The 20,303-nt window shown below is 34.5% G+C and overlaps 1 protein-coding gene across 1 annotated transcript in view; it reads right to left on the bottom strand.

Moving 5' to 3' along the window:
• LOC148956836 (putative inorganic phosphate cotransporter) overlaps window positions 1-20,303 on the bottom strand; it is a 122,317-nt gene that overhangs the window by 93,763 nt on the left and 8,251 nt on the right. The window contains exons 2-3 of the mRNA XM_089096550.1: window positions 17,568-17,765; window positions 9,939-10,186 (exon numbers count right to left, since the gene is read on the bottom strand). Of these exons, the coding sequence (XP_088952676.1) occupies window positions 9,939-10,186; window positions 17,568-17,765 (446 nt within the window). The remainder of the gene's footprint in view (window positions 1-9,938; window positions 10,187-17,567; window positions 17,766-20,303) is intronic.

The following is a 20,303-nucleotide window of genomic DNA, read 5'->3' as shown; positions in this document are numbered from 1 at the left end:
AGAAGTTATTCAAATACAAGTAAAGAGCTACATTAAACGAAAGACTGAGCAGAACTAAAGTCAAGTAATAATTAAAGTATCAATCGAACATAGGGCTGCTATATATATTTCTGGCCTAATAATGAAAATACGCATATTTATCAACGAAAATTGTTTTATTGTTTTTCAAAATATTCTCCATCAAGATTTATACACTTTTGCATGCGCTCAAACCAATTTTCGAAGCACTTTTTCCACTCCGATTGAGACACCTCCAAAACATGGTATTTGAATGCTTCAACAGCATCTTCTGGCGACGAAAATCGTTGTCCACGCATTTTTTCTTGATGTGTGGGAATAAAAAGAAGTCATTGGGTGCCAAGTCAGGGCTGTACGGCGGATGACCCATCAATTCGACGTTTTGGTCGGTCAAAAAGGCGCTGGTTTGAGCCGATGTGTGAGAGCTCGCATTGTCATGGTGCAGAATGATGCGTCTTCTCTTGTTCGTTTTTCGAATTTATCCGAAGACTTCAGACAAACAAATGGTGGTGTACCACTCAGAATTGACCGTCCTACGTTGCTCAAGCGGAACAGTCGCCACATGACCAGTTTTGCCGAAGAAACAGGCGACCATTTGCTTCGAAGTGCTTCTTCCACGAACAACTTTCGTTGGATTTGGCTCATCTTGGAAGAACCACACGGTCGATTGCTGTTTTGTTTCGGGCTCATAAGCATAGATCCATGATTAGTCACCGGTGACGATCTTATAAACGTCTTTTGAAGCACCGCGATCGTATTTTTTGAGCATTTCTTTACACCAATCCACACGAGCCTTCTTTTGAGCGATTGTCAAATTGTGCGGGATCCAACGAGAACAAATTTTTTTTACGGCCAGGTGTTCATGCAATATCGAATGTATGCTGGTGGGAGAAATGCCTAGGCATGCCTCTATCTCACGGTATGTCACATGACGGTCTTGCATTATCAGTTCACGTACGGCATCAATGTTTTCTGGCACAACGGCTGTTTTTGGATGACCTTCACGGAATTCGTCTTTGAGCGAGCGTCGGCCACGATTGAATTCGTTGTACCAGTTTTTCACAGTGCTGTAGGATGGTGCTTCGTCGCCATACAAAGATTTAAGTTCATCGATGCACTCTTGTCGTGATAATCCACGTCGAAAGTTGTGAAAAATGATCGCACGAAAATGTTCACGAGTTAATTCCATTTTTTTTGCCACATTGATTTTTTCAAGACCCTGTAAAAGAAAAAACAATTGTCGTTAGTCAAAAAGTTCTGAGTACATTTATGCTACAAAAGTTCAAACTTTCCAATGGAAATGTCAGATTGCACCTGGCAACACTTAGTGTTGCCTAGGCCAGAAATATATCTAGCAACCCTAAGCTATTAATAAATAAACAAGACCCAAAACTAACAGAAACTACCAAAATAATCAAATGAAGTTGTAAGGAAAAGAAATTACCCCAAACAGGAATGGGATCTTTAGAAGACATTTGGTGCGTTAGTCCTACCCTGTTTGTGGTAATTTCTGTGTGTTTTGGGTTGCATTTATCTATTGCTAGTGATATATATATATATGTATATATATATATATATATATATATATATATATATATATATATATATATATATATATATTATATATATATATATATATATATATATATATATATATATATATATATATATATATATATATATATATATATATATATATATATATATATATATATATATATATATATATATATATATATATATATATATATATATATATTCAGTTTACACTTGAACCATTACTTTACTTTAGTTCTGCACGTCATCAGCTTAACCTATCTCTTTATTTTTCTTTGAAGAACGTCCTTTATGGAAAAGGTTTTGATTATGACTAATGTAGAACGACCACAAATAAATGGGGTGCTACTGCCCCTCCCACCTTTCACTGCTATAGTGTCACTTATTTCATGCAATAGTATAAAAAATAAGGAATAAATATTTATTTTACAATAAACGTTGACAATTTTCGATGCAATCTTTTCAGTACTTTGAAGCAGTATTTTAGACCGAAGAATCAATATATAAATCATCAACTCATTTTCTATAAATTTTAAAGAAGTGTATTTAAAAGGAAGAAAATATTGATTAACAGTTACTACATGTAACACTTATGAACCTGGATTGGTTGTTCAAAATATCATAAAATAAAAAATGTTTTAAAATTTGATGGTTTTTTAATCTTACTATAATATAATGATAAAAGAAGAATGCTTTGATATAAATTTTCTTCCCAGTAAAGCAAAGCTAAATTCTTGTCTTTAGACAGGTAGATATCCCCACCCCTATTGGTGAAAATTTCTTTTGTTTTGAAATTAAAAGGATTTTTCAGGCTGATCTACTTTATTTTCAACTTTAACTTGATTATTAATTTTAATTTCTGTCCGTTTAAGGTTTTGTTTACGGATTCACAGTAGGTTTTGGCTGTTTTTAAGTTTAACTATTAGACTGCTTTATTTGTCTCATTCTAGGTTTTAACATTGCTATTTATTTTTCTTTAAAAACTGTTTTTCTGTATAAAATTTCTATTAAACTAATTTATATTCTTTTTAATCGAATTGATTTTACTAGATGTTAACTGCCAGAATATTACGTTTTTTCAAATTTTCGTTGTAACAACTAAATTGTTCAAATGCTATTTGGATTTAAAGCTAAATTTTAATATTCAATGAAATCATCTAGTCTTTCGTAATTTTCACCTAAAACATTGTAATTATTGATTTAACAAAGCTTATAGATGTAAGTTTTAAGCCATTAGAAAGAAAAAAAAGTATCCATCTTTTTTTAGATTCCCATGCTGGCAAACCAGTATTCTAAAAAATATTGAATACATTTTTCATGTAAATAATGTCTCAAGGACAATCCAAAAAACGCGAGGACAACCCAACCCATAATTGCTGAAAATGAACAACCTAGACTATCAAACGGTACAAGACCAATCCGAACAGCTAAAGCAAAGGCCATGGAAAAAAGTTTAAGGTAATGATGAATGGAAACAAAGCGGAGAAGACAAGCAATAGTGAGAATCACAGCGAACCAAAAATCAAAATAAATAAAAAATGAAGCTCAAAAATCAATGAAGCACATGCGGTTAGAAGACAAGCGAAAGTAAGAACCCGAACGAAGTAAAAAAAAAATGAAGCATAATGAAATATTCAGTTAGAAGACATGTGACACCAAGAATCTCAATGAGCCAAAATAAAAGTGAAACACGAAAAAATCTTCAACTAGAAGACAAGTGAAGACGAGAATTACAACAAATCAAAAATGAGACATAATAAATATGCAGTTAGAAGAGAAGCAAAAGCGAGAATTACAATGAATCGAAAACAAATCACAAGGAATATGCAGTTAGAAGATCAACGCCGTCGTAATTTTTGACGGCAACAAGCTATGGCACAAAACCCAGTAATAATGTTTTAAAATGCCGTAAACTACGCAAGTGTAAATTACAAGTCATTTCAACCCTTCAATGTTGCGCGTAATCACTGTGGACCCTCCATTTCTCCGAAGAAAGAGCAGCAAATAGAGGTCATGCAATTGGGGATTTTTACCTGCATGAACGAACTGTATTACCACCTCAACTGTCTCCAGATCAATCGCTATGGCTTTTTTTTACGACGTCCCCCACTTTCTAATGAGTTCCACAAAGGAATCTGAAACATAAACTCATGTTTCGCTCTAACTTCATTCTGCAAAAGCATTCTTTGAACCATCAATAATCGCAATGTTTGTAGCTTCAAATTATTTGAACAAATTTATCACAAAATTAACTTGGCGGCATATCCGACACAAACTACTCAATGTGATTTTGATCCATCTTCATATGACAAAAAGTACTTTTTAGATATATATTGTGTATTTACTTACGTATTTTTTGTATTTACTTATTTCTTGAAAACGACTGTATATTTATTTTAATTTTTCAAACTGAGGTTTTCCAGCCTAAGAAAACTATCTAGATAAGGGAATAGTTTGGGAAAAATCGTCCGCAACCTTTATTTTGGGGAGGAAACATTTTTCATGTAAGTGGTGTCTAATCCATATGTATTTAAGGGTAAATGACACCATTCTCCCCGGGATGGTCGTACCGTTTTTGGTATCTGTGATGCGGTGTCTGGCGTTTACCCCCACCAGTTATGCCCCCCCCCCCGAAAAGTACCTCCTCCGGAAAATATCCCCCGTGGAAAATACTCCTCGGTAAATACCCCCCTCCACGGCCGTATCCCGGGGGGGGGGGTTACCCGGTTTGAACTCCCCCCTAAATTTTCGACCGACTCGAAAATAAGTCGAAAATTAGTAAAACATAGGTAAAAATCAGTAAAATTAGTCGAAAACTGAGTCAAAAATTAGTAAACCCCCCCCCCCCCAAAAAAAAAATCAAAAATTAGTAAAACCCCCCCTGAATAAAAATCCTGGATACGACCCTGCCCCCTCGGAAAATACCCCGCCATAGAAAATAAGGCTTTCCAAATTTGGGAATTTTATTTTATTTTTTTTTTTCCGCATAGGGAAGGAATTTTGGTGCATGTGTATTACGCACCATACACTCAAGCTTACATTGTGTAAAATTCGAGAACACGCACTGTTTTTTTCGTTAGTTTCTTCGTTATTTTAGAAGCAAATTTGGGCTTTAAATTTGTACATTAGGGGGGGGGGGGTTAAAGTAGAACGGGTCTGCATGCAAAATGTGTTTGGTAAAATTATCCTGCATATTAGATAGATAGATGGATTGATAAGTGTATTTTAAAGCCAAATATACGACTATGAACACGGTAAAATAACATAAATGAAAGGCACAAATAACGTAAACTTTGATCAGCTATCATCATAAAACCCTTAAATGAAAGACTATATTAACCTAATAATAGTATTTAGTACTTTGGAAAACGGTCATTTAAAAAAAAAAACATTTAACACTTGGAAAAAACACTTAATGAAACATTACATTTACTTTCTTTAACATTCACTTAAATGAAACATTACATTTATTTTCTATTTTTTTTTTTTTTTTTTTTTTTTTTTTTTTTTTTTTTTTTTTAGTTGGCAAAATTTCCAGATACCTCACTATTCTTCTGTAATTGTTAGTGGTCATATACCTAGAAAATATTTTTTTCTGACTTCAAACTATCCAAATACTTTACCCCCTCCCCTCCTCGTATGTGCAAATACATAGCCCAAATTGTATATTTCCCATATGTTCTGTCCCGCTATACTTCCCCCCCCTAGTTTGCAAATCTATAGCTAAACTTTATTTCTTAACTGACAAAGAAACTAACAAAAAACCCTGCGTGTTCTCGTACTTTACACAGCGCAGACTTGACTGAGTGGCGCATAATACACAAGTACCAAAATTCCTTCCCCCTAAGGAAATAAAAAAAAACTCAAATAAAATTCTCAAATTTTGAAAGCCTTATTTTTCATGGGGGGGGATATTTTCTGGGGGGTATTTACCGGGGAGTATTTTCCGGAGGGGATTATTTTCCGTGGGGGTATTTTCCGCGGGGTGGGTATTTTCCGGGGGGGGGGGTAATGGACGGGGGGTAAACACCTAGAACCCTATGATGCATGTGAAACTATACAAGATGATGAATGACTCCGAACAGATAAAGCAAAAGGCATAGGACAAGCGACAGCGAGAATTATTAAACTGAAAATGAAAACGTGCACAACAAAATCTGCAGATAAAAGACAAATCAAAATTATAATGGAATGAAACAAAGTGTTATTTTAGCGTGTATGAAGGATAAATATAAAGGAAGGAATTGAATTTGCGCAAGAATTGCTTAATACAAATTAAAATTTCGGTTTGCCACCCTATGAATCAAAACTAAATGTGATGGAATGAAGCAACGTGTTATTTATTGTCTGTGAAGGATAAACAGGAAGAACATGCCATAATTTCTTAATTCAATTTAAACTATTGATTTGCCACCCTATGACTTAAAACTTAAGAATAAACCGATAATTATGCTAATTTGTAATTTAGATATCTCAAAGGGTATGTGCGATGGAACATACCTGGTTTTTACTAAATCATGACTGGCTGCTACAACGTAGCTAAAGAACAAAGCAAGCAGCATGGGTTCTGAGGTTTTAAAAGCCTCTTGTTGTGTAAACCATAGGTTAATTATAAAAAAATATTTATTAATTATATGTTATAAAAATAACACTTTATTTTCAAAAGAGAATTCTCTAAATGAACCGCCTTTCTCAAGGTACTATTATGCAAACCTAAGACTTTAGTGTGGAAGTTTGAAATAAAGGGGCTGTAACCGCACCACCCCATGTGTAGGATGATTTAATTATAGCATTAAAAATGAGCAGAAATTACATAAAGAAAAATCACTTTTCAAATGAAAGTGAAGATGATTGAAAAGGCACTGATTGAGAAAAACGGTTTTGCGTCATTTTAACTATACCAAAAACCAAATATATATTTTAACTTTTATCTTTTACAATTGTAATAATGAGAAAGAAAAAGGCTGTTTAAAAATGTTATAAATCTTGAATTGCAGAGACTTTAGGAAGTGTTATCATTACATATTGAATATTCAGTTTATTATCATTTGTTGTTTCCTTGCATTTTGATCATTGTGGTAATTGTTAAATTTTCTGTATGTTTTTACAAATTTAAAAACGCGATTCTGAAATAATATGTTTTCATTGAAACACAAATGCCGCTATGGCTCTTAGAATCTTTTATAATAAAAATTTATTTTATGTCTATAAGCTTGATCTGCATGTGGTAAAGGCTGTTTCCCGGGGGAGTACTGGGTTAGACCCCTCCCCCATCTGATATTTTTGTCAGACTAAAAGAGTAACAAACCTAGATACAAACAAATATTGATGCGTAAAGATTTTCCTAGTAACCAAACCCAGAAAAAAATCCCCCTCCCAAAGAAAGATCTTGGATATGGCCTTGCATGTGGTATACCAACAGATTTTCCAAACTCAAGATGCTTATGAACTATTTTTCCATGCTGTCGGCTGATTGTTTTATTTGTTTTCATTTTATTGTTTGCGACGCCATTAAAGACAGGTGTATTTTATTTTATTTTTTTTTACGACCAAGATAATACCTTTGCACATATAAAAAGTTCAATCTTGAGTGATTGATTTTTGGAAATAACAACTTTAAAGACCATTTTTTATGAGTCCTGGAATGTCAAAGACATTGCGTAAGCTCTACTATGAGGTACTCGATATTATTCAGGGGAAGGGTGTCGACCCCATAGGAAAATTAAATAGAGAAATGGGCTTGGAAATCTCAAATACGAAAATGACATAAAATCGTGGGTTATTTTTGGAAGTTTTACAATCCAAAACGGAACCTACCAGGTGATGAGAAACTTTTTTAACATTCTCTGAAACATTTAATACAAGACCGTATCCAGGGGGGTTAGGGTTTTTGACCCCCCCCCCCCGAAATTTTTGTCTGACTCGTAAAAACGTAACAAAAATGGACACAAACAAATTTTGTATACGTTTTTGTTTTTTTGTCTAAACCCCCCCCCCAAAAAAAATGTTTTTCTGAGTAAACCCCTCTCTGAAAAAAAAAATCCTGGATACGGCCCTGATTTAATATATGTTTACTGGAATATGACAAGTTATAGGGAATAACCTTACTAGAATATAGCCTCGTCAGAAAATCCCCCCCCTAGAATTAAAGCTATTTGTTACGGTTTACGTTAGAGAGCTAATTTTGTCTAATTGATAGTTTTTACGGTATGTGTGATTTTGCAGACTTTACTGAGAGCAATGTAACACCCGCCTAATGTGATTATTTATTATCTTTTGGATGGCTTCTTCAGAGCAAACGTATGCTATTTTTAAGAAACCGGCGCTTTCTGTAGAGGAAAATATCGTCAATTTTAAACTATAATTAACGTATTACTGATATAAAGTAGCAATATAATTAATTTGTAATACTTTATTTTAGGCAATTAAAGGTTATTGTCTAAGTGATCATGGATATGTCATTAATTGAATAAAGTGCAGGTGTACATTAAGGGGAGGATGAGGTTTAGAGTCCCAGAGCACACTTCGACCTTCAACTCAAATAGACTAAATGTGTTACTAGGATTCTGGTTTCAGTAAGGCATAACATGCCGACATTTCAACGAAAAAAAAACGGTCCATGAGTAGGAAGCTTCCGTTTTGAAACGAAGTATTTGCATACTTTAGTACTTTTGGTCTTGGAACTGTATAAATCATAGAAGGCCATCGCAGGCCATCGCTAGGTCTTTTTCGGATAATTGGTTATTTTGAAATAATAATCCAGAGCCATGTGGGCAAAAAGAGTGCAAAAGGCAGGTGGGAGCCCTGTTATCCGTCCCGTTGCTTAAAATTGCAACTAGATATTGGGGTAGTAAATGCAGAGGTATAGGCTGCAAAACTCCGTGTTTAGGCTGGTATTCACAAACTATACATGAATGATACTTTAAATCCAAATGAAGGGATGAATTGTCCACTACACTGTAAAAAATTGATTTCAAACAAAATGTTTTGCTCGAATTCAAATAAGTTAAAAAAATCCAATTTTTCTGTTGGAATTGTGACTTGCTTATTGAATTCAAACCAGTCGAAAATAATCCACTTTTTCAGTTGAAATTGTAACTTGCTTATTGAATTCCGACAATTATTGAAATTATAAAGATTTATCAATTTTTCAGTAGAAAAATGTAATTTTCGACGTAAATAGGATATATTAATCAAAATGGTTTGGACTTCAGCAGTAGATTGAAATTTCGTGAATAGCATATTGAATTTCACTATGCTGTCATTTAAAGTGAAGTTATGTATAAATGTTCTTATGAACATGCATAAATATATTTACAAACATTTTTAGCTCATAATTAATATTTTGGAGCAATGGAAATCATCATATGAATTTTTTAATCACTTATGCCTTATGGAATAGTTACAGTGCATTAATAAAAGAGAAATAATCTTTTTTGGCCTTGTCTATATAAAGTCAAGACCAGATTAATCAAATGTTAATATCATACTTCATGAAATTTTTTCTGTACTATGATTACTTAGGTTTCGCTGGAAACTGACAATTCCACTAAACTTCAAGATGAGTGGATAAGTCTGCCCCTGAGAATGAGAAGAGCCTATTCGGGCTTAAATCTGAAACTGGTCATTGAGGACCAGTACTGACAGCTGTTAGAAGATCCAACTAGTTTAATGTTCCATAAGATTGTAGGCCTTATAAATTGAACAGCAATAGTGATGGAAATCCAATTAAAGAATAGGAAATCCAATAGGGATCTTAACATCCACCATATTGTATTTGAAAAAACAATTCGGGTATGGGAATCCAGCATTTTTGTTTCTTAACAGATAGAATATTCAATAATGATGATGAAGTTCCAAAATGGTCTTTAATATTCAATTTATGTTTTTCAAATTCCAATTTTTCTGTTGATAAACATTATAAACAATTTTAGTTTAATCTCAGACAATTTTTTTACAGTGTGTGATGCTTTGAGCTTCTAAAACTGTTGTTTCGGCATAAAACAATCGATTTTGGAGTAAGATTTGTCAGATACAAGCAGTCATATTGTGTATTTAGTCCAAATATTACACTGTAACAAAAATTGTTTGAGATTCAACAAAAATTGTTTGTAATGTTTATCAACAGAACAATTAGAATTTCAACAGGTTAAATTGAACATTAGAGACCATTTTGGAATTCCTTTATCATTATTGAATATCCAATCTGTTGAGAAACAAAAATGTTGGGCTCCATATCCGAATTGAACTTTCAAACAATATGTTGGATTTTAAGATCCTTATTGGATTTCCATCTTGTTTTTTGGATTACCATTACAATCGTTGTTCAGTTTATTAGGCCTATAATCTTCCGTAACAGTTACCTGACAAAAACCCATAAGAACACGAATCACTATGACTACTTCCCATCCCCCATATGCAGCAACTGGAATCAGCAAGGTGAGTATTGACACTAAGACCTGGCAGGCAGCAAACAAGTATTTTGTGCCAATAATATCTGCCAGGCGGCCACCAGGGATGTTTGTTAGCACGTATCCCCATAGAAAACTCGTGCTTATCAAGGCTTGAATTGGCTCTGTCCATGCAAAAGGTCCGTCTTCGTCGTTTGTCTCTGAAAAGATTCAAGTTTAGATGGCAGAAGTGTCTTTAGTGGGGTTTCAAATAGTTTGAAAAATGAATAAATATTGTCTTTCCAAAAAAAAACATGAACAGATACCGTAAGAGTTCCACAAAAATCATTTCTTTAAGCAAAATTTAGTAATTTAGTCGAAAAAAGTGAAAAAAAGATGCTTCCAAAGCTTCTAAAAATTTTATGCTTACGTTAATCTTTTTTTTTAATGAGTCACTTAAAAAAAAGTTGCGACTAAAAATGTATAGCTGTATAAGATCTATTTCCAAAAAACGAAGTATTCTGTACGTTAGAGTTTACTTAATATTAGCATTAAGGTTTCAAATTGAAAATTAACCAATGGTTTGTTAACACTAGTGTTATCCGTTTTCATAGATCTTCGTCGCAAGATCAAGATCGTGATGATCTTCCACCTTTAAATAATCAGTATAAACGACTGTCATTTTGGAATTGTAGAGGACTAATTAGCAGCCAAAATTTTGTATGATTTTTTTAAAGGGCCGTCAACAGATGTCTTAGGAATTTGCGAAACGATTCTTGATGATAATAATTCACTTGACATTGTAAAAACAATAGATTTTTTCATGCTTGTCAGAAACAGAATAAGAGGGGAGGAGTTGGTATTTTTATAAGAGATTTTTTTACATCTTCTATACGTAATAAATTTATAATTTGGAATGTTGAGACACTGTTTGAAGTTGTGTAGTAGAAGTGAATGATGGAAGATATACGTTTTTCGTAATTTTAGTATATCGCCACCATTGTCTAGTCTTCAAGAGTTTTTAAGACAATATGAGACATTGTTAGATCCCCTCGCCCAGCAACACCATCCGTTTTAGGTACTGGGGGTGACTTAATGTGACATAATGCCTCAACATCGAATAAGGGATTAGAATTTCTTAGTATTTCATTTTTGTTTGTTTCATTGTTCATTGTTTTTGTTTCGGATTCTAAAATTTGTTGTTTCGGATTCTGTTGTTGTTTCGGATTCGGAACTGTGATTTCATTGTTGTTGTTTCGGATTCCCTGGGTCAAGAATAGAACTTGAAAAGACACCAAATAAAAGTTAACAAAGGGTAATTAACTAGAAAAAATAAATGAGATAAAAGTAAAAGTAGGATATATGGAATGGTCTGATGTTTTAGGTATTGAAGACCCGAATCAGTCAACTGTCTTACTAAATAGCAAGTTTAACCGAATATTTGACCAAGTATGTCCCTTGATATTAAGAAAGAGTAATGATTCACCTCATAAGCCATGGATTATTCAAAGCCTGTTAAAGAGTATAAAAGAATAAAAATAGATTGTATAAGGTGAATATGCAGTATCTAAATGAAATTAATATAGCAAATTTGAAAAAAATATTGAAATTGGCTAGCTCTTGTTCTCAGATAGGCAGAAGAAAAATATTATCAAAATAAGTTTCGTACATGCGATTCACCTCGGAAAACAGGGAATGAAAAAATCAAAATAACAAATGAAAATAACAAATGAAAAAATCAACGATGCTAAAGCAAGAAAATTCCATCTCACATTACAATTGATGAAGGAGTTAAAATAACGGATGAGAGATGGGTGGCGAATGCATTTTCTGTCCATTTTAGAAAAGTTGGAAATAATCTGGTGGATCAAATTTCTGATGGAAAACATGATCATAGAACGTATTTACCAAATAAAGTAGATAGGACTATACTTATGTACCCTGTCAAATTCTTGGAGTATCAAAAAGTTGTTACTAGTTGGGAAAATGGATTTTTGACAGGATGTGATGGTATGTTGACTTCTCTGTTTAAAGATTTAGCTGCTTTTAATTCTTGCATGCAAAATGCATTTTTTCCAGTTTGTCTTAAAGTAGCTAAAGTTTTACCTTTATTTAAAAATGGTGACAGATCAAACAATTATAGGCCTATTACAATTTTATCACCTGTTTCTAAGAATTTTGAACAAATAGTTAAGAGTAGGTTTACTTCATTTCTGATGAAGAATAATTTGTTTTTTCTCCCAATCAGTTTGGTTTCTTCAGTGGTAGGTCAACAGAGCAAGCAGTAGCTGCTTTGCACCATTTCTTATCAAAGGCTATGGATGATAATTGTCTGGCGGCAACTATTTTTTTTTTTTAATAAAAAAGCTTTTAATACAATAGACCATGCAATTCTGTTTCATAAATTGGAAAATATAGGAATTCGGGGAATAGCTCTTGATTTAGTGAAATCGCATTTATCTGAAAGAAGTTTTAAAGTCCAAGTTGGTGAAGAAACATCTCATATTTTTCCTCTAGAAAATATAAGGGCACTTCAGGGGTCTGTATTGGGGCCGATACTTTTTTTAATTTATATAAATGATCTTCCAAATTGCAAGCCTTCAGAAGAAGAATTACCGATATTGTTTGCGGATGACTCAACAATTAGTTTGAAGGCGGGCAATGAGGAGGATCTACGACTGTCCCTCGAAACTCTTGCTCTGAATGTAAATTCTTAATTCCATAATCATGGACTAATACTTAACCTAGAGGAGTCAGAATTTATTGTTTTTGGGAGAACTTCGAAGTCAGTGAGGTGTGTGTCATTTCAAGCTATTAATATTGGTATTTCCTCCATAAAAAGAGTAGATGTATTCAGATATTTAGGTATTCAGATATTCAACTTGGTCGTCTAAATCACATATTAGCAAACCCGTGGCAATAGTGTCCAGGAATCTTGGCTGTTTACATCAATTGAAGTTTCTGTTTCCATACCAAATCATGAGGATTTTGTATTTTTCATTAGTTGAATGTTACTTTCAATACTGCCAGAGCGTCTGGATGTTGAATCTCCCTTCGCATTTAAGAGGACTCCAAATTGTTCAAAATAAGTCAATAAGAATCTTGGACCATTTTTTAACACGAATACTAAAACATCAAAACAGTTACCTGAAACTAAAACCTCTTTTTCATTTCTGTGTATTCTTGATTTGAAACAAATTTTTCACCTTAATTTGGGCATATGGTTTTTAAACATCCAACGTAGTAATAATCTTTTCCACAGCATGAAAATTTTGCTTGAAATAAACATGGCCATTTATCAAAAACTAGGAAAAAGTACCTATTCCGTTTGTTAAAAGAAAGATCAAGACCAAGTCTGAGATATCGATTTCCCCAGATTGCCAACAAACAAAAGCTATTTGATATAGCAAGTGAATCACCATCACTCTATATACATAAAAAGATACTAAAAGAAATAATTCTTTCCGCCGTTTTTCTTTCTTTCTTTCATTCTTTCTCTCTTCCTCTGTGCTCCGTGAAAGTTATTGAAGTGGAATTTATTTTTCCTTTACTATTAAAGGAGACGTACGAGTTGCCTTTCAGTCTCCTTTGTACCAATTTTGTGTATAGTGTTTTTGGTTAATAAAGTCAAGTCAAACCTTAGGGCTCTTTAGTACCACTGAAAAGAAAGACAGAAGAGATAAAGGGATATTATTTCAGAATTGTATGTCTAACAGTTTTTTTTTTTTTAAATTCAAAGATTTATATCTAAGAACATTTTTTTTCGACAGGAACTACCCCGTTGGGCTCTACGCCTGTTCTATATTTTCACAACCTGAAGGTATTCAAGACATATTGTCTTTTATAACGGCTATGATATGTTACTATCAATCAATATCCGCGAGCCGAGCCAAGAAGTGGAAACACTGATCAAATTCCACGTTGAAAAATACATTGAAAACCTTCAGCAAATATATCCACAAGGTTTCCGAGGTAAGCAAATTCACGCGCTTGTTCAGCGCTTTAGCCCTCAAAGGATATGGAAAGGGAAAATGGAAATTGACAGACATAGCTTTGGTCTTGGTAGGATTGAACTAACCATTAGTCCAACCATGGAAAAGTAGCGCGCAATTCTGTCCGTCGTCATTTGGACCTTCTCTACGTCATTCTTGGCAAGAGCAATGTCATTAGCCTAAATCTAAGTCTGTAACCGTTTTCAGATTTTTCGCCATAAGCTCATGTCTTCATATGCATATTCTCGTAGTTCGTGTTGAAAAACACGGTGAAATACAAGGGCATTCTACTCTCTTTTTAGAAACGCCGGAAAGCTTCTTGCCTGACTGAACCGAAGGCTACTATGAAAACAATGAAAGTGAGTTTCAGAGGCATACTGTACCTGTGGTACTAATAAAGTAGCACCCTAAGGACAAAAAACTGCTCAGTGCACGAAACTCCTGTTGGAAAGTAAGTATGTTCGTTCCTCATTCTCTCTTCTTTGGCCAATTCAAATGTATTCAGAAAAAAAAAGTGTCAAACAGCTTTGTACTAATATCAGTGGGAGAGATTCCATGGTAGTTTTGCATTCTGGCTTGTTACACGTTCTAAAGAGAGGAGGATGGACTGACTTGAGCTGTGGCAATCTCATTGGCAACCTTATGTAGATATTATTAGCGTAGAAAGCCTCGCGGCCAACATTACTGTAATATAAATGTAGGGTATGTAAATACCCTGTTCCAGGGTATGGTAACGTCATCGAACGATCAAAAGGGCCAAACTTTAGGTGAAGGTTACAACCATCTGGATCATCGCTAAACTCTCTATCTGTGTCTTTGTAAAGTAAATAGACCCCCCACCCTGTCGATTTACTAATGACAGTGTTTCTCGTGAGCTTTTTTCCTACCCTGCCTGGTTTTGTGGAAAAATAATCTAACGTGGTTGTAGAAAATACCTCACTTGTATTCTTTCCACGTCACGTAACAAAACACACATCCATAAACTCCAAACACAGACTCCCTAAACGGGGCCACAATGGAGACTAAAAAATAAAAACACCACTGGTGTACCAAGCACTTTCTGTAGGGGTAGACCTTCTGGCCAATCTACTAAATTAAAGTTCAAATCCCTGGTTTTTTTTGAATAATAATATCTTTCAATAGCCCAGATCAGGAAGACAAAATAGAATTTAGCTTGAAAGCTAACTTATTGCAAAAGAACTAGCTAAGCAAATATAATTACGGAAACGAAAACAGGTCATTTATCTGAAAAGAAAAGAAACAGGGGTTGAATCCCAGCAGTTATGAAGACAGGATATATTTCCCAGGAGAAATGGGGCTTTTCAATGACCCATTGGCTTTCTTCCTTTCGTTGATTTCAGAGCTTCAAGACTTGTCAGAGTTACTCATTCTCTGAGTATCGTTAATGGACGGGGGGGGATATGTGGCATCTACACTTACTCGCTAACCGTATTCGAGCTCTTGCGACTTTCAGGTTGTGATCATTAGCAGACAGACCTATGCTGGCCCGAATAATTGAGCAGGAATCTGTGACAGAACTTTTGAATCTAGGCTTAATAAGTAGATAGTTTATCTGAGCCTTGGTAAATCTGTCCTTGCAGTTCCACATAATAAAGATGATTTTCTTGCGCTGGCGCCCCGTATTGCACTTGCCCAAATTCTGAGCTATAGTAAGATCGACTAGTCCTTAACAATTATCATAATGAGTTCTTAGGCCAAAAAGACCAGCTGAAAGCTGAGTTGAATCTTCCTCTGTTTCAATTCTGGTAATCCAGTCTTCAGAAAGAACAAGAAAGTCTCAGGACGGAACTTGGACAAAAGAGGTTCTAGACTTTGGGTGTACATAGAGGTGAGATGACTGCAGCGCTAATCTTTTATCCTCTATACACTGATCCTGGAGGTCTTGGACATACTGGTTCCCAGATATATTTGGATATATTGAATCCATTGTATACATGGATATACTGGATATAATTGTTTCAACTATAATAAATAAAATTTTACAACTTTTATATGCAATTTTTAATTTAGATTTTTGTGTACTTCTAAACGAATTCTAAAAACAACATATTTTCATATGTATGTGTACATTATTACCTAATAAATAAAAATTATTAAAAATGTTTATTTATATTTCTTTTATATCTATATGGGGTCGCCAGGAAACTCCGAGTCATAAATGGGTTTGTGAATGAAAAAAGTTTAAGAAGCCCTATTCTATACCCTGATCGTGAAGGTCTTAGATATACTGGTACCGCCACAATAAGGTTTTCATCATCGGAAGGAGAAACTAGAACTATAAACCAGAATTGCCATATAAATCTGAGTAATACAAGTGGTACAGCTCGCTTGATGGACCAATAATAGTTGATGCACCACAAATGGAGATCCAGTCTCTAGTATCTTATTTGAATCTTATGTTATCGATTGGACTTCGTAGATATACCTCTGGGAGTTATATCTGCGGGAGGTATTTTTTCTTCTCTCTCTCTCCCTTTTTTTAGCTAAGTAATTACCTATAAAACACTAAATGATACCTTGATTCCTAATTGCCCTTTACTATAGGCCCCGCTACAGGGTTGCCAACTAATTAGTCAAGGGGGTAACAAAAAATTATTTAAACGCCTCAAACATTTGCTTATGGGCATTTTAATTACGTTTTCACGTGCCAGGCAAACATTTTGAGGGTAGGGGGTTAAAATCCCTAACACCAACCCCCCTTGAACACAGTGTTGGTTCTGAGAATTTAATCTCTGACTAAATTCTTCTATCAATTACAAGGAATGGAGATGGCATTATTTAAAATGAATGAAATCCCCTAAAAGAAGCTTAAGAATGGAATTTTGGATATTATTTCTGCAAGTATATTATTTCATGTGACGATTGATAACTGGCAGAAGTTTTTAATGAGTATTCCTGCCTGAAATTAGTTTTTACGAAAGTGAAAATCAAGAACGAAGCCATCTTCTTTTTCTTCGCCTTTGCATGCGATTCAAGAAATAATCTATTAAGCTTTTTTGGGTTTTTTTCTTTAATCTAACCTGTACTTATATAATGTAATCGAGGTTAAAACCTCTCTAGACGTTAAAAATGGGTCTGAAGGTTTGCTCGTCGATATTTCATAATTTAATTCTTGTTCCCTAAGCTTATTTCAGCCCGGAGTATTCTGGAGATTTTCTCAGAATGAAAGTGGAATCACCAGCACTTATGCACGCTCTGAAGCTGACAAACTTATGATTAGTAATTTCCAGAAAAGATTTCTAGCAAAATGGGTCTTTGGAATTTGATAAATGAAACACGAGACATCTAAATTTTTAGAATGGTACATTCTGCATTCAATTTCCTAATACGATAATCTATGCATACGAAAGTCACGAACAAAATTGAATGTATTCTAAGGCTAAACACAGCACATTTGGGAAGTGACTGGACAAGAAATTTTGATACACATATTTAAACGCTATAAAATTTAACGCAGAAAAAAAAGAACCAATAAATAGAGATTGAGCCAAGGGGAGGATACCAACCTCTTGGTGTTGAGAGACTGAAATCAGAGAAAGCAGAGAAAATTTTAAAAAAAAGAAAAAAAAAAGTAAACGAATAAACCTACCAGTCGAGTTTTGTGATTGTGATCCACACTGGCCTTCTCCAGGATTTGAAGAATTTGTCAGACCACCACCATCACCTCGAATAGCTGTATAATTTACCATAGCAACAATAGCTAGATTGATATTATTCCTTACCAGGAAAACGTTGATATAGCCAAGGAAGGCCATGAAGGCCATAATATATCTTGCCGGTACTAAATCTGTAATATAGAAATATATTGATATAGTTGTATCTCAGTTAGTGAGTAATAGCTAAATTGTCGCTTTTCATTTTAATACAGTAATAATGTTTACACATTTCACATTAGCAATGTTTTCAGATTGTCAATATAAAAAGTGAAAAAAATTCAGAAACTAAGACAATGTTTCCAAGTTTATGACTCCTCTCTTTCATCGCCCTCCGCCTATTAATGCCTTCACAAGTGCAATGCAACAACACAAGGGAATGTTTTGCCCATGGTTCCAAAATGAGACATAAAGCATGGTAAAGAATTTTCAGTTTCTAATGTCCATCCTCTTTTAATCTACAACTATTAACTAATATAGCAATATTTCCGCCTCAATTATTTCAACTGAAAAATCAAAGGCAGTTTAATATTCCTCAATGTCTGCAAACAATAGATAATAATAGATAAAATCTGGAGCTCCAAAAGCTTTAGTTTGAAATTTATTGCTAAGATTTGTTTTAATTATTTAGGAACATCATCTACCTTTATTACTACTACTACTAGCTCACTGCAGCACTAAGCCACCTGAGGCCAATGCAGCTGCGCAAGCTCATGCCCCAACCTAATCTACTCAAAAGCCTCTCTTTAAACCCTCCCAAGAAGCTCCCATTTCCCATAAGTCTTTCCTTATGACGTCCTCCCACTCAATTCAAGGACGGCCTACTTTTCATTTGGACTTCGATAGATCACCGACAAGGAAGATCTATGGCAATCTGTCACCTTTGATCGGCAGAACGTGTCCTAGCCATCTCATCCTTTCTCGCATTATAGCCCTAGAACGTGGGATTGAACCACATTTTTTTCAAAGCTTCCTGTTTGGGACACAGTCAATCCGTCGGGTACCCAAAACAATTCGTATGTAATCTCCATGGGAAAAAAATCAGCAAATCCTCCTCCTTTTTTTGAAGTGGCCACGATTCAGAATTACACTTGACCACTAACTTTCAATATTCTAATATTGGTTCGCAGGTTTATCTTCCAAACCTTTTCAACTGTGAAAAAACACCTTGGGCTTTTTTCTATTCTACTTTTAACGTCTTCACTGTACCCACCATCTATACCCGTGATTCCCAACGTGGAGCACAGGACTCACTGGTGGAACATTTCAATATTTTGCTAGGTCATGTGCAGGAAATACACCTTCTAGCTGACTATGCTCTAGAGCTTTAATTTTGAAAAAAAAAACATTTTTCACGCAAATGATGTCACATTCATATGCATCTAAAGAGTAAAAAATTATACATAATTGTGTTGCAATGGCCTCATGCATTGTATAAGACGTGTTGTATACAGATAAAAATTTTCATTAGTATAAAATATGGTTAGATGACGACTCGAAAAAAGATATCAAGTAAAGGACTTTTATATGTAAAAGTTTAAATAACAAAATTTTGAAATCCTGAGAGGGGCATCAGGATTATAAAAGTACCTAGGTAGGGCATGGCCCAAGATCGGCTTAGGAACAACTGATGTACAATAATAATACTACTAAGGTTAGTGAAGCTGTCCATTCGATCGATCTTCTCATTACCCGACATCACCTCTTCACCTTTGCTTCTTCCTCGTCTTCTTGACATTAATTTTACAACCTATTTTTAGCCTACAACCTGAACTTGCGAAACCCCTTAAAGATCATTCATTTTTCTGACATTTTCATCTAAGATGCTTAAACTATCAGCATAATTTATGTTTAGGAAAATTTTCTCCCCCATTTGATTCCGTGTTCCCCATTTCCTTTGATGCGGTCCTTAGGACAAAGTCCATCAAAATTATCCATATATATGGGGATAGAATGCAACCCTGCTTAACTTCAGATTTAATAAGATACCAGCTACTAATCTCCTTTCCTAACTTAACCACAACAATGTTATGGTCGAACATAACACTAATCACTTCAATGTATTTATCTGGTATATCATGCATGGATAGGAGCTTCACTAAAACTCTTCTATGAGCTTAATCAAATGCGTGCTCATAATCTATGAAATTGAGTACTAAAGGCTTTTTGTGACTCAGAAACTTCTCCATTAATTAATCTAATAGTGAAGATTTGGTCAACACATCCCTTACCCAGTGGAAGATCCAGGTGGGGGGTGCAGTGGACGTGCGTCTCCCTAAGACAGTGGCAGATTTGGGGCTGGGGTATATTAGCAAGACGACAGCAAATGTCTTGAGACAATGTTGCACTGAAGAAATTTTAAGTGCTATAAAATCAAAAATCAATAATTTTACAGTGTAATATCTGACGAAACTACGGATACATCACATACCTCACAACTTAGTGTTTCTGTACACTATATTTATGACAGCAGTACTGTAGAAGACTTTGTTGGATTAATGGACCTTCACATAACGAGCTGTAAGGGTATTATTGAACATGAACCAAACATTACAGGTGAAATTTTAGGTAAGTCTGTGCTCAAGATAATGGAAGACATTAGATTAATCGTTGACAATGTGTTGGCATAAGCTGTGCTGGATGCAGTGTCAACATTACTGAAATGCAAAAGG

This window comes from Artemia sp. Qi Xiang Cuo, chromosome 1, assembly GCF_049724085.1.
Source record: "Artemia sp. Qi Xiang Cuo chromosome 1, ASM4972408v1, whole genome shotgun sequence".
In the NCBI taxonomy this organism is placed as follows: Eukaryota; Metazoa; Arthropoda; class Branchiopoda; order Anostraca; family Artemiidae; genus Artemia; species Artemia sp. Qi Xiang Cuo.
The sequence above is the reverse complement of the archived record's forward strand: the minus strand, read 5'-3'. Positions and strand labels throughout refer to the sequence as shown.